The sequence below is a fragment of the Arvicola amphibius genome, chromosome 5 (genome assembly GCF_903992535.2).
Source record: "Arvicola amphibius chromosome 5, mArvAmp1.2, whole genome shotgun sequence".
In the NCBI taxonomy this organism is placed as follows: Eukaryota; Metazoa; Chordata; class Mammalia; order Rodentia; family Cricetidae; genus Arvicola; species Arvicola amphibius.
In genome coordinates, this window is record NC_052051.1 from 142272213 (window position 1) to 142287158 (window position 14946).

The 14946-nt window shown below is 46.3% G+C and overlaps 1 protein-coding gene across 9 annotated transcripts in view; it reads left to right on the plus strand.

Moving 5' to 3' along the window:
- Ldlrad4 (low density lipoprotein receptor class A domain containing 4) overlaps positions 1-14946 on the plus strand; it is a 334133-nt gene that overhangs the window by 301785 nt on the left and 17402 nt on the right. For 7 of the 9 annotated variants that reach the window (XM_038329205.1, XM_038329204.1, XM_038329208.1 and 4 more), the window contains 2 exons: positions 234-388; positions 14839-14892. In XM_038329205.1, the coding sequence (XP_038185133.1) occupies positions 234-388; positions 14839-14892 (209 nt within the window). The remainder of the gene's footprint in view (positions 1-233; positions 389-14838; positions 14893-14946) is intronic. The other 2 variants (XM_038329209.1, XM_038329212.1) reach the window with 1 other exon arrangement.

Consider the following 14946-nt stretch of genomic DNA (forward strand, 5'->3'; position numbering starts at 1 on the left):
CCCAGAACCTCCATTTGTCCAAAATGTTACAATACCAAGGTCCAGCAAATGACTGACCCAGTCACACATCTGCTTTATGCCCGCATTTTCTTCTTCTCCTGAGTGTGGTCATAGTTTCTGTGTCCCCTCTGGGGACTGGATCTGAGGGGTATAACTGCAGCTGCAGGGATGTAGAGCCAGGAAAGAATGCACATGCCGGCACCTTCGCTCACAGTCCTCCTCCTTCCTTGCAGCGGAGCTGGAGTTCGCCCAGGTCCTCATCATCGTCGTGGTGGTCACAGTGATGGTGGTGGTCGTCGTCTGCCTACTGAACCACTACAAAGTCTCCACACGTTCCTTCATCAATCGTCCCAACCAGAGCCGGAGACAAGAAGACGGCCTGCAGCCGGTAAGTGTGAGCCTGGGCCGTCTGGAGCGCTCTTGGGCCCTGTTCTGGAGCTGCAAACCCAGGCAGGGTACAGCGAAGGGCTAGAGGGTTGGGGAGCCCACCTGTCAGCTCACCGCAGTACAGAGGTGTCAAGGGCTTTGGGTTGATGGCTAACATTGAGAGGTGTGTACATTGTATACAAAGAACTCAGTGGATTCACACTTGGGTACTTGGAGCCGGTACCCAGTCAGGAAAGTGGCCCTTCGAAAGCTCGCCCTGGTCTTCCATCTGTGAAAGTCTCCATTCGTTTATTGACCATTAGCCCTAATTGGGTTTGCTAGCTGTGGCCCACACGCTCATGCCTTCTCTCTCGTGTCTGGCTTCCTCCACACAGTTCTAGGTTATACATAGATCTGTGCTTGAATTTAGTCCTGGAGTTGGTCTGGGGTTAAGTGATGTCCTCATCCATAACCAAGTGTGTCTGCCGTTCTTGGGTGTGAGTCAGCTGAAGGAGACAGTGGGAGGGCAAGCAATGCCTGCCTTTTTAGATAGATGGAATGAGATGAACTCTCGGAGGTGGAGGATGCTACAAGCCGTCAAGCCAGGCTCCTCACTTTGGAATTTTTAAACTTTTCTATTTCTTGCCCCAAACGTCTTTCCTCCTTTGGTAAAAGAGTGTGATGTAAGGCTAAGCTGACCCATAACCAAACTTGGGAGGCCAGGAGGTGCTAGGCATGTTCTCAGCCTGTTTTATAACCTGTCAGTCTGGTGACTTTTAGCAAGAGACTTGGAAATAGTGCATTTAAGTGAGTTTGAATTCTCAATGTCAGTGTTAAGACATAGGAGGCATCTAATATCCATCTTCCCTTCTTTTCTTCGTAGCAGGAGAGCCTACTTTATGGAGTGTCCCTTACTAGGACCAGAGAGATGCCCAGCCACTGCCTGACTTAGGAGTGGCTATTATGGGTATGGGGTGTAACCATGGTAATGGGTAATGTGGAATGGCGACTGTGCCCTTCTCAACAGGGCAGGGTCTTGCTTCAGTGGAACCACAGTTCTGCCCAGGGAACCTAATGGCTTGGTGGTCCTTGTGTGTAAATGCAAGCACAAGAGGAAGCAAGGAGGGCATGTTTTTCTGTATGCTGTATACACCTCACGTCTGAAGTACAGGCTGGGGCAGTGATGGTGGACATGACTTGGCCTAAGAGTCTCTATTCCTTTCAGCTTTCTGCATCGTCTCTTGCTGCCTTCCTCAGTTTCTCCTGATCCCCAGTTTTGTCTACTAGCTCCCCTTGGCCTGCTTGATTGACTTCCTTATATACCACAATGACTTTCTGTGGCTTGTCACCTGGTAGCCACACCATCCACCCCTGACATTACAGGTCATTGTACAGAGACGGCTCCAATTTTGAAAGAGATAGCAAATTCTTCCAAAGTCCTGAGCTATGGCGGCCATTTTAGAGCCACACAGGGTCTTGTCTTTGCTTTTAAATAAGGGCTATGGATGCCAGCCACTCATTGGCAGATGTGGTACAACTCTCTCACATCGCCATCAACAGTAGGCAACAGCACTCAGGTTTGTACAGATTGCCAGGGATGCTTGGTTCTGGGTGTAAGCTCTACTTCCTAAGTGGACCCAGTGTAGTTTCTGCTTCTAAAATTTACCCACCTGCCTTTCCTGCCTTGCACTTTGTACTCCAGGAGGCCTCAACTACTCAGGGTTCCTGTATGGGTGACACAAGTTCTTCCAGTCCCTTGCCTAGTCCCCTTGCTTCGTCGTTGTCTTGGACTTGCCTAGACCGCAGGTATCACCACCTTCCAAGCGCCCCGTGTCTCCACTCACTCTCTTGCCGTCACTGCCCTTAGGTGTTGCATCGTGGCCACAGGCACCATGGCCATGTGTTTACCAAGCGGCAGAGCAGGAAGACTGCTCGAGAGGGACAAGAAGCTAAGTTCTTATGTGGTTTCGCTTGGGAAGGCGCTTTTTCTTTATCTGGTGGTCTACCCCGTGCTGGCCTCCCTGGGAGTATGGAGAACGTGGGCCAGGAAGTAATGACATGCTGACTGGAGGGACTTCCCTTTCTGGAGATTGGGAAGGTGACTTTGAGCAGTCCTACCAGGATGCATATTGAGTAGCAGCAAAGACCGTCAGTGGTTCCTGAATTTTGTTCACTGAGGGTAGTTCTGTTAGTCATGTTGGTGAGCTGTGTGCTGAGATCTGGGTTGGGCTGCTAAGCTGGAGCTGGTAGAAAGGCATGCCTTTTGTGCCTGTGTTTATGAAGTGGGCATGAGAATAGTATGGTCTTTCACTCCCAAGCTACTGGGTAGCTCTTTTTCCCCCTTTTTCTCTGAATGATACAGAGTTGAGCTCCATCTCTCCCCAGGGTTTATGTATTCTTCCTCTGTTGATCACTGTAGACATTGGCCAGCTTGGGAATGGGCTCTAGTCCATGCTACATAAAATTTAAGGTGTATTTCAACACTGTGACCAGGGGTGCACCGATCTTAGACCAGGGCTTGAATTCCTGTATAGGACTATTAGCATAGCAGTTTTTAGTAGAACCAGTTTATGGTTCTAAAAAGGGAGAAAGTGGAGGAAGAAGAAACAAACCTTCCTGCTCTCCTGCGCATAGCTGAGTTTCTGTCCTTTCTACTCCTCCCTAACTCCTCCCATGAAGTGTTGCTGCCTCCCTAGGGCTGGGGGTCACATCATTCTCAGCCAGGGGATATGTAGTGCTTCAGAAATAGTCTGATCATCCCACAGTACACAAGTGACCCCAGGAATCCCCTTAGTGCTCAGTGCCACCCGCCCAAGCGCACTGTTAGCAAGGAAAACCACCATCATCACAAGCACAGTTTCTCTGGCTGCTTTGATGTGTCCATCAGGAGACCTAGCTGTTCTGAGACTCTGCACAGTAGACACTTTCCCTAGCCATTTCTTTCTGCCTCTAGACCTCAGCCATTTACCGGAGTGACCAGGAAAGAACGGCCAGCTCTCATCCTACCTGACTGAGGTCAAGGCTCCATTACCACCCTTTTGATCCTACTGGGAATGCTTAGGTCTCACCAGCCCCTCGTGTTTATGAAGTGGGCATGAGAACCTGTTGTCTCCTCTTCTTTAAGTGCCTGGACCACTCTTGACAGCTTCTAGTCATTTTTCCAGGTTGTCTCCCATGCCCTTTCAAGATGATAGTCTGTGTTTACCCAAAAGAACTTGCAGGAATTGGGCAGTCATGTCATCGAAGAGAGGATGCTCTGTTCTTGTTCGCATAGCTTGGTCAGCCAGGTTGCCCCTGGATGGGAATGTTGATTTGTAGAACTTGGGGTAGAATGACAAGTGAGAATGAATGTGTATGCCAACTGTGCCTCTGTCAGGTGACTTCATATCTGTTATCCAAGTCCTGTTCCTAGATCCCGAAGCACTTTTGATTAGCTAGCACCCGAGTCCCAGGCTCACCTCCTCTAGCAGCGTGGGCAAGTACCTTAGACACTCTGCTACTTGGCAGCGTGTAGGTGCAGAAGGTTCCTGCCAATCTTTCAGTAGGAAACCCCTTATTGTTCTGAGCCTGAGTGTTGCAGAGATGTTTAATGTTTGGGGTCTTTTGCATACTTAGTACAGATCCACGTGAGGTCTTTAGTGTGGTTGTAATGTTGTGTTCATCTTTAACTGGTTGAGAAAGAGTGAGCCACCTTTCTTCTTATGAGGGACATTTCGCTTTGATCAAAAGGAAAAGTCAGAATGAAGTTAGTTCCTTGTTGTAATTAGAGTCAGTTTGACAGCCTAGAGTCAATCATCTGAGAGGAGAGACTGGACCAAGGAATTGCCTAGATCAGATTTGTCTAGGTGGAGCATTGTCTTGATTATTAATTGATGCAGGAGGGCCCAGCCCAGGGTGGGTGGTACCATTCCTAGGCAAGTGGTCCTGGGTCATGTAAGTGCACTAACTGAGCACAAGAGAGAGTAAGCCAGCAGGCATTCCCCCAAGCTTCCAGCTCCTTCTTGAGTTCCTGGCCTAGCTCTTCCCTCAGTGATAGATCATGACTGGGAAGTGGAAGGCAAACGGATCCATTTCTTCTCCATGTTGCTTTTAATTAGAGCAGCAGAAATCAAACTGGAACGTGCATAGAATAGGATCTCAACAGCTCGACTGGCCTTGGGTGCTGGGGACAGTGCTATGAGAAGACACTTGCCTTCCAGCTGCTGTTGGCCTGCGTGTTCTTCCTCTAGATGGCCCAATCTTGAGGGTCTTCACAGAAAGGAGACACGCTGCTCCTGCCTCCACTATTATCTCTTCTCACATGGCAAACAACCCTTGTTCATTCCGTCTCTGTTTGGGACAATGCAGGTTTGAAGTATGAGGAGGGCTCCGTGTACCTGAGGTCAGTCACCCTCCCGTTGAGACATGAATGCCAGGGCTGACCAGTGAAAATCACTGAATGAAAAACAGTACCCAAGGCCTACATGAAAGGGGAAGTAGAAGCTCAAATGGTGAACAACAGGAGATAGATTTGTGACATAAATCTTTTTGTTTGTCTTGAGGCCCTCTCAACTTGTTTATAAGTGTCTGGTTTCCATGGGTTAGGGCTTTGAGACCATCTAGATTTCTTTCCTTTATCTTAAATTACCACATAAGGGGAAAATAATAAAAGGGCCTAGATATTCCAGACTCAGCCCTAAGGGTTATTTGCCAGAATGGTCTAGACCAGTGGTTCTTAACCTCCCTAATACTGTGACCCTCAACTCTAGTTCCTTCATTTGTGTTATGAACAGTAATATAAATATCTTATATGCAGGATATCTGATATGCAACCCCTTACGGGGGTTGCAACTCACAAGTTGAGAACCACTTTCCCCAGACTTTTCCTACTGGGGAGGCCTGAGACATCCTTTCTGACAACTCTACCCCAGCCAGGTGGGTCCTGCTGACCACATCTGGACAGCCCAGGGGTTTGTGGTCAGTGGGCATGCAGAGGTGGCTGGCTTCGAGCAGAGCTGAGAGGTGAAGAGTTTTACACAGTGTGGACCACATGAGACAGACAATATTGAGCCACCCTTGACTTGTAAAACCAGAAACTTTGATTTAAAAGTTAAAGACAGGATCATGGTAGGCATTTCTTCAATATCAGCTTTAATATCTTCCAAATCAGCTGCTACAGGGACTCAATCGGTTTGTGGAGCCAGGGGTCTGGGCTTCTCCCATTGAGACTCTACACCCGCAGCTTGGGAAAAAGACAATCATTTGCCTGCCAGTCCAGCTTTACAGGAGACCCAAGGCCATTTCATTTGTCCCCCTGGACGATGGGAAAGAGAACCAAGCCTCTGTGATTGTCTCCTCTGTCAATGCAGAAACTTGGGTTCCTCAGACCCCGAGTACCTTGGGGTGTGGCAGGTCTATACCCCAAAGAACTTACAGATGTGACCTGAAGCATGGCCAAGTGCCTGTCGTTTGCCCCTCTGACAAAAGCTGACCCATCTGTTAAGAACTGGGGAATATCACCTCAATTTTAGAATTTATATCTTCTCTAGCAGATTGGGCCACCCTGGCCTCTCAGGATGGGTCAAAGAAAAAAGCCCCAGGAGATGGGACAATGTACACCTGTGGTTGTAATCCTATTTTCTTTTTGGATCCTCAGTCCTGTAGCAGTGCTATTGGTAACTATTGGTTTGCAGCATTTGGTAGGCGGTGGGGAGGGCTGTGTTAAAAGTGTTTTTCAAACATTTAATTTTTATCTATGTGTAAGAGTGCTTGCCTGCATGTATGCCTATGCATGCCTGGTGGCAATGGAGGGCAGAAGAGTGTGTGTCAGGTTCCCTGGAACTGGAGTTATAACTGGTTGTGAGCCACCAGTTATATGGTGGTGCTGGAAACCGAATGCTGGTCCTCTGTAGGAGCACCAAATGCTCTGAGCAACTGAGCCGTCTCTCCAGGCCCTCAACTGTTATTCATTTGCAGGATCTCACTCTGTGTCCAGCCTGGTTTTGAACTCACAACCCCTGCCTCAACCTCCAAGCCCTGGGATCATAGGCATGAATCCCCAGCCTGGCATGGGAGTTATAAGAAAACATTGTTTAGCACATGGGACTGAAAGCACAGGGAGAAAACGAAAATAAATCAAGCAGGCTCACGTTTCCAGAAAACAAAACACAACAAACAAAAAGGGAGAGATGCCATTGTGAAAGCAGAGACTGCTTCTGCTCATTTAGGAGCAACACGTGTGTCTGAGTGAAGGAAGTGTGGCATGTCCTGTGACTGGGACGTGACCTTTAGTTATCTCTCTGGGACAGGACCTTCCCCTCTGTGGCTAAAGTCTGTGACTGAGAAAGAGGCTTGGCTGTGGACTCCCTAGCTGTCTGCAGTCCAGGAGCAACCTTGAAAGGAAAGGTGGTTGGAGGGCAGCAATTCTGGGCAGCAGATAACAGCCTCGATCCTGAAAGCATTGGGGCTCAGCAGCCACCGGCAGCTGAACCTTCCAGGACCTGCTGAATGTGTCAGGTGCCTTTCTTAGCCTGCTTGTGCCTTTCACATCCCTTTTCTGGCAGCGGCTTTCAGGTGGGCCCCCTACCCACAGGGATATTGGAAACCCACAGACCACGTACTGGTCTCCCAGGAAGGGTGTAGGGGAATGGAGGGCTGGCTACCATATCTGTTTTCTTCCAAAGTGACTGAAGAATGTTTGCCTTTTTTTCTGGTCTCCCCCCTTAAATTGTGTGTAGAAAAGTGTTTGTAAAATGATGGGGAAAATATTTTCATTAGGGTCTTATTAAATGATGTTATTGTCGTAGTCCTGTTTCTGACATGCTGGACTAAAACTAAGTGTGGCAGAGGATTGCCTGGCAGAGTTGATGGGATGGAAGATGATGTCATGGGGTGGCGTCCCTGTCAGTGTTATCCTGGCACCTTTAAAGCTGATGGAGCTGTCCATCCATACTGTCCAGTCACCATTCTCCACTATTTCGTAAGACAGGGAAACCACATCTCTTAAGTGCCGAGCAGACAGTCGGAGCGGGGCAGTGTTTATCCTGAGACTCTCAACACTGACTTCCTGTTGCCAGTTACACTGTCTGCCTCCCTGCCTTGGCAGGAAGAGCTTCAGCTGTCAGGTGGTCACTGAAAGGGTTTTACCCTTTGATATATCTGTCTGAAGCCCTAGGAGACAGATTAATCAGAATGTACCCATCCCTCCAAGGATGGGAAGAAGCAGAATCTGAGGATGATGCTGACAACTCCCATCTGAAGCAGGATATGTGGACAGTTTTAATAGCCACGTTTATCTTTACAGTCACGTGACTCCCATGTTCCTCTTTATGTCACCACTGCTCAGAATTTAGAAGTACCTGAGGGCTCACAGGTACTTGGTTTTCTTATCAAGAAAAACTTTTCTTCTTCTTCTTCTTCTTCTTCTTCTTCTTCTTCTTCTTCTTCTTCTTCTTCTTCTTCTTCTTCTTCTTCTTCCTCCCCCTCCCCCTCCCCCTCCTCCTCCTCCTCCTCCTTCTCTTCCTCCTCCTCCTTCTTCTTCATGATGTCAAGTCTCCATTTTTCTATTTATTTCCTGAAGATAGGTTTGAGCTTGGGTATCATCCAAAATCCATTTAGGATCAAGTCCTGTGGATGATTGAGTGATGTGGCGGTAGAATACCAGGCTGGTGCAGGCCAGGTGACTCTGGATGGATGCTATCCAGCTTACACACTGAGCAGTGGCACACTGAGTAGAACACAGGTTGGTGCAGGCCAGGTGATTGGATGGATGCTATCCAGCTTACACACTGAGCAGCACCAGGATCAAAAGGACCACAGCCAACTGATGCTGCTTCTGGAAGGCAGTGTAGACAACAGCACCTCAGCTACATCCTTAAGACTCCCATGCTGAGGGGCTGGAGAAATGGCTCAGTGGTGACTTAGTGCTGTTCAGAGGACCTAAGTTCTATTCCCAGGACTCATGTTGGGTGACCTCAAACCACCTGTAACTCTAACTCCTGGGGAACCGATGCCCCTCTCTGGTATCTGCTTACTTGCATCCATAAGGCCTATACCCCCCCCACCACCACATACACATAAAAGTAAAAATAAATCTTAAACAAAACCTCCTGTGATGAGAATGTATACATGGTGAATTCTATACCAACCCAAGTTCCACACTCAGACTCTTTCTTTTAAAAATTAAAAATCCTCTTTCACATAACAAAAGATGATGGTAAATCTGATCATCTTTAGACTCCAGGGAAGTAGTTTGATAATGGTTTGTATTGGTGCAAAATAATTGTAAAAATAACATGCTAAAATAATTTATGAATATTTAAAATTTTACTTCTTATTATAGGCAGGGTCATATGCCATGGCACATGAGTGGAAGTCAGCGAACAATTCTCAGGACTTGGTTCTCTTCTGCCACCATGTTTCAGGGGTAGATCTTAGATCCTCAGACATGCAAAGCAAGCCCTTTTAACCACTGCAGGTTCCCAAAATGTCATCAACAGCACTTTAGTAACCTTTTAAGCGTATAAGTCATTAACATTAATCAAATGATAATCTTTTTCCTTGGTATGACTGTAGTAAGAGTTTCAAAGTTTTCTGAATCACTCTGAAATTCTGGGTGGCCTCTCCTGAAGAGCCTCCCCTCCAGGGCTAGTTTCTGGGCAGAAGTTAACCCCTTGCCCGCTTTTCCGTGGCATGAGTAAATCATCCCTCTCTGTGCAAAGAAAAGACTGGAGCTGGTAGCAGGATGGTGACAGCCAAGACTGCGAAGTCTGCCAGTCCTCTAAGCTTTCTTACTTCTGGCTGGCTTTTATTGGAGTGCAGTGGTTCACTCCACCTCCCGCTACCCCCTCCTTCCCCAGGCCCCTCTCAGCTGGGGAAGCACCTGGGGGCTTCTTCTCTCCATGTGCACTACATTATTCTACGAATAGAAAGGATTCCAAGTCTCCCCTTCCCAGCAGATCTTCCCGGAAGATTTGTCAGCCTCTTAAGGGATGTGTCCTAGATTGAGCAGAGTTAGGAGTCTTAAGAAGTCTGATGATAGATTTCCACGGAGGAATGAAAGAGGAAGAGTGTGTGGCTGCTTGTGGATGTGTAGCTCTGGAGCGGGACTTTCTTGATTTCTGAGCTGCTACTGCCCCCTAGTGTAGAAAGGATAGTACGCTAGTATCTGGATGGTAGAAAAGTGTATGAAAAGGCAGAGAAGAGAATTTCTTATCAGAAAGATGTTGCAGAACATCTGAAAGCCACTTGGACCTCTGCTTTGAAATTCTCCCCATGGAACAAATACAAAAATAGATATGCAGTGATTTGATGCCATATGAGACACTCAATCCCTGATAGAAGCCAGAATGCCAAGCAGTGGTCTCATTGGTGATTCCTATTAGTCTCTGTTGTGCTAAGGAGAGTTTAGCTGAAAGCACAGGCATGAGGAAGGCCAAGCTCTGAGAATGTCCTCACACGTGGTCACAGAACACAACCCGCAGGCTCTGGCCCATAGCTGTCAGCAAGTCGTAACTGCAGAATGCCTTCTCTGAATTTAAAACATTATCCAAGATATATAGAAATAAAGGGGATTGCAAGGGACAACAGATAGCCATATATTAACAAACTGGACAATCTTGATAAAATAGGCAATGGTTAGAAACACGTTACCAAAACTGACTTGTGAAGAAATAGAAATCTGAACATAGCTTTAACTATAGTAAGGGGATTGAACAGATGACTAAAGCGACTCCCTATTATGTTTGCATATTGTATTTTAAGTCTTTGGTCCCTATCTAGTGGCACTGTTTCAGAAGGCTGCAAAATCCTTAGGGGGTGAGATCTAGATTGGAAAAATGGGTTGTTAGGAGTTTTTCTTGAATGTTAGTAGCCTAGACCTGCTTCTGGCACTTGTCTGAGCTTCCTAGGTATCAGGCAGCCCCTACTGCCAGTGGCATGGGCTGATCCTGTAGCTTTCCTGCTATAGTGGATGCCTCCCCTCTTACACTATGAGCAAAAATACCTTTTTGCTCCCTTAAGTTGCTTTACCCAAGAACAGTAACTAATATACCTCTGTGCTGGCTAATTTTGTGTTAGCTTGACACAAGCTGGAGTCATTGTGGAGAGGTAACCTTAACTGAGGAAATGCCTCTGTCAGACTGGCTTGCGGGCGAGCCTGAGGTGTGTTGTGAATGGTGCCACCCCTTGGCTGGCAGTACTGGATGTACAAGAAAGGCTGAGTGAGGCACGAGGGGCAAGCCAGTAAGAAGCGCTTCTCCATAGCCTCCACATCAGTTCCTGCCTCTGGGCTCCTGCCTGGAGTATGTGTCTTCCCTTCCCTCACTGATGGACTGGGATGTGGAACTGTAAGCTGAAATAAGCCCTTTTCTCCCCAAGTTGCCTTTGGTCATTTTTTTTTAAAAAATTGCATCAATAGAAATCCTTCCTTCCTAACAAAGGAAGTTCAGCTGACTGAAATGGGGACCCGACCAAGTATGAGTCTGATACCTTTTCTCAAATCCTTCCTGAGAACTGAAGATATGGGAAAGTTTCTTGGCTCATTCTAAGAGGCCAAGAATCCCAATACCAAAGAAGGACAAAGACGACACAAAAACAAAGAGAAAGCCATAAATCAGAATCCTTTATGGATATTGACATAATATTCTTCATTAAAATGATGGAAACTTGATATCAGCATCATTCCAAAAGAATGAAAAAGCCATGGCCAAAGGAGATTTATTTCTGGAATGTAATGCTGGCTCAGAATATAAAAATAAGTAAGTCAACATTATACATCCCATTGACATAATGAAGAGATAGAGATGAATGCACACATGATTATCACGATTGACACATAGGGAGTATTTGATAAAACTCAACGTCCTTCCATAAAAATACATGGCAAACTAGGACCGGAGAAGGCGACTTCAACATCTTAAAATCTTCAATCCATTGACAACATTATAAAGCACTAAAACTAATACCATGGTAAAATACTAAAACTTTCTTCTGAGATCAGGAACGAAATAAAGATGCCAGCTTTTTCCTTATCCATTAACATAGTATTTGTTGGAACTTCTAGCCCAAGTGGTGAGCCAGGAGAAACAAAAGGTGTTTGTCTTAGTGGGTCACTATTACTCTGATAAAACACCATAACCCAAAGCACCTTGGGGAGGAAAGGGTTTATTTGGTTTACGCTTACATATTACAGTTCATTACTGAAGAAGTGAAAGCAGGCACTCAAGCAAGGCACGAACCTGGAGGCAGGAGATGATACAGAGGCCATGGAGGAAGCTGTTTCCCCTTTCTTCCTCATGGCTTGCTCTGCCTGCTTTTCATAGCATTGGGAGTTGGCCCCACCCACAATGGGCTAGGCCCGCCCACATCTATCACTAATTATGAAATGCTATAGTCTTGCCTACAGCCTGGTCTTATGGGGGTGTTTTCTCTGTTGAGGTTCCCTCCTCTCAGATGACTCTAGCTTGTGTCAAGTTGACATAATACTAGTTGGCACAGGTTCTCAGTGGGAAAGGATGAAGGAAGGTCACCTTTTAGCAGGTGACATGGTCTTAGGAGCCTACCAAGACCATGAGGAATGTGCTATAACTAACAAATGAGAGCCAGCAAAGTAGCAAAGCTACGAAATTGGTGCTCAGAAGTCAGCTGTGTTTCTTTAAACTAACAACGGATAGTCTGACTTTATAAGGAATTTTAGAAAGCATTTCCGTTTACAATAGACTTAAAAATAGTTCAATTAAAATTAACAGAAGAGACTAAAGATTTATTCATCAGAAACCAAAATATACTGCCGAAAATTTAAAGACACAAAGTGGAAAGACATCCTATGCACATGAATAAAATATTGACATCTTAATATTTTTAGAAACTCATTGCTGTCCACAGAAATCTACAAACCAGTGATACTTTTTGCAGAAAATTTTTAAAAAATCCATCTGACAACATCTATGGTTTCACTGGGGACCCTCAATAGCCGAAATGACTTCAAAGGAGATCAATACATTCAGGAGGTGGTCTCATAATTCTTGATCTCAAAAATTAATGCAAAGCCAACAGTAATTAAAACAGTGTGATAGTAGCATACAGGGTGGTGATATACGCACCAGTGGAATAGATTTAGGCAGCTCTGAAATAAACCTTCCCAAAGACGGTCAGAAGATTGTCAACATGAATGGCAAAAGCACTCAGTTAGAAAAGAACAGGCTTTTCAAAACTGATGTTAGGGGCTGGATCTCTCCATGCAGAAGAACAGTAATGGATCCTAATCTTATAGCACATCTAAAAGTTAAAATGGATTTGGGTGTGGTGTGTGTGTGTGTGTGTGTGTGTGTGTGGTTTTTCGAGACAGGGTTCCTCTGTAGCTTTGGAGCCTGTCCTGGAACTAGCTCTTGTAGACCAGGCTGGCCTCGAACTCACAGAGATCCGCCTGCCTCTGCCTCCCGAGTGCTGGGATTAAAGGCATGCGCCACCACCGCCCGGCTGGATTTAATTTTTAAAACTTACTGATTTTACATCCTGACTGCAGTTTCCCCTCCTTCTCCTCCCAGTCCCCCCCCCCCCCAGACATCTCCCCTCTGCAAGCCTCCATCCTCTCTTCCTCTGTTTCTATTCAGAAAAGGGCAGACCTCCCAAGGATATCAACAAAATATGACATGTCAAGTTGCAGTAAGACCAAGGCCTCCCTCCCCCCGTATTAAGGCTGGGCAAGGCAATCCAATATGAGGAATTAGGGTCCCAGAATTCAGCAAAAGAGTCAGAGATAGAAATTCTGAGGGAAATGAAGCCACTGGGAATAATCATTGCCGTTGAGACAGCGTGAACCTCTCATGCCTGGGTCCTTGATGGTGCAGTTCAATGATTGGAGCTGGACACTAAGGACTGTGGGACAGGGATGGCAGGATGGTGAGAGAATCTCAGAAATGCCAGTAGACTTGCTTTCTGGAGGCTGGTGCTAGTCACCCGCCGGTCAGCAAGCAGGGGCCTGAGAGCTGCCGCCACCGCTCTGCTGTGCTGGGGAGGCGATCAGTCATGCCATTTGGTTTAAGTTTGGTCCTTCACCTGTTGCCCGGCACAGGCTGTAGTGGTTCATTATATAATTTTATAATCAGACCCTTATGCCGACACTTCCTCTGAACAGCTGGGGCAGCTGATATTTTTGCTACTGAGTTCATGATGTCCTGCAAGTATCTTAGGAACGGGTTGTATGTATTGTACAAAACAATGTGTTTAGCAATGAAGTGAGTGTTCTTATTAGAATGCCGGTCACAGTGTGGGCTTGCACCCTAGGGCCTGGGTGTTTCACTGTGGACTTTACAGTTTGGGGAAAGTCAGTCATCTCCAGAGGTCCAATATACATATTCCCAGAAGTTCAAAAATGTAGGATCTTTCGGTGGCATTAACAGTGTTCATAGCCCAGGAGACCCTTGTAAATAGCCAATAATCTGAACTCAAAAGGCATATCACCATGCTTTGTAAACACATTTATGGTGTGGGGGAATGGCTGCCCCAGTAATGTTTATCACCTTGTTTATTCGTTTATCACCTTGATAATCTAGCCTGTTTTTAAATTTTTCATTTGTAAGTCAGGCAATGGTGGCAAATGTCTTTAATTTCAGCACTTGGGAGACAGAGGCAGGTGGATCTCTGAGTTCAAAGCCAGCCTGGTCTACAGAGCAAGTTCTAGGACAGCCAGGACTGTTACACAGAGAAACCCTATCTAGAAAAACAAAAACAATTTTTTTCAGTTATGTATGTATGTTTATATGAATGCAGGTTTGTGTGCCCTGGTGCATACGTGGAGGTCAGAGAATAACGTTCAGGGGTCACCTCTCTCTTGCTACCATTTGGATGTTGGGGACCAGACTCAGGTCCTTGAGCTTGACAGAAAATGTTGTGCTATTTTGCTGGCCTTGGCCAAACATTTCTTGAAAAGATCGCTCCTAGTTATCAAATTGTATCTGTGAATATTCAGGCTGAAGAATAAACTCAATAGAAGACTCTGGAAGGTCATCCAGGCTTTGGAAATTGTAATTAATGTTGAGAGGTGACATGGATGCGGGTATTGTCTCTGTGAGAACCATAGACTTCAGGTTGTGGTGCTGAGGGGGATGGTGGCACTTGGTCCTGGAGGGTCATGATGATGCATTCTTCTGGGGAGGCCTCTCAGAGGTTTTCTAGCCCAGGGTCGCTTCAGGTGTAGACGCCGACCGAGTATAGTCCGACGGTCATTTGAAGCACACGGTTATATAAACTATTATGTCCAGGAGCTAAGCCTTCCAATTTTTCTGTTGGGTTCACTTAGATGTGAGGCCTGCAAGGGGACCAGAGATCTCCTGTTCCATGCTCTAGACAAGTCAGCCATTGTCCAAAATGCAAAGTGGTTCTTGCTTTAAAAACTTGGGTTTAAGGGTTTTTTTGGGGCTACTGCTGTTATTCTATGAGACAAATGATTTTCTTATCTCTTGTTCCTCACTTTTCTCCCCCCCCCACCTCCAGGAAGGGTGTCTGTGGCCTTCTGACAGCTCCGTGCAGCGGCCAGGGGCTTCAGAGGTAAGGTGGAGGCTGTGGGAGAAGCCATGGCCTCAGCCTAGGATTTGAAATCAA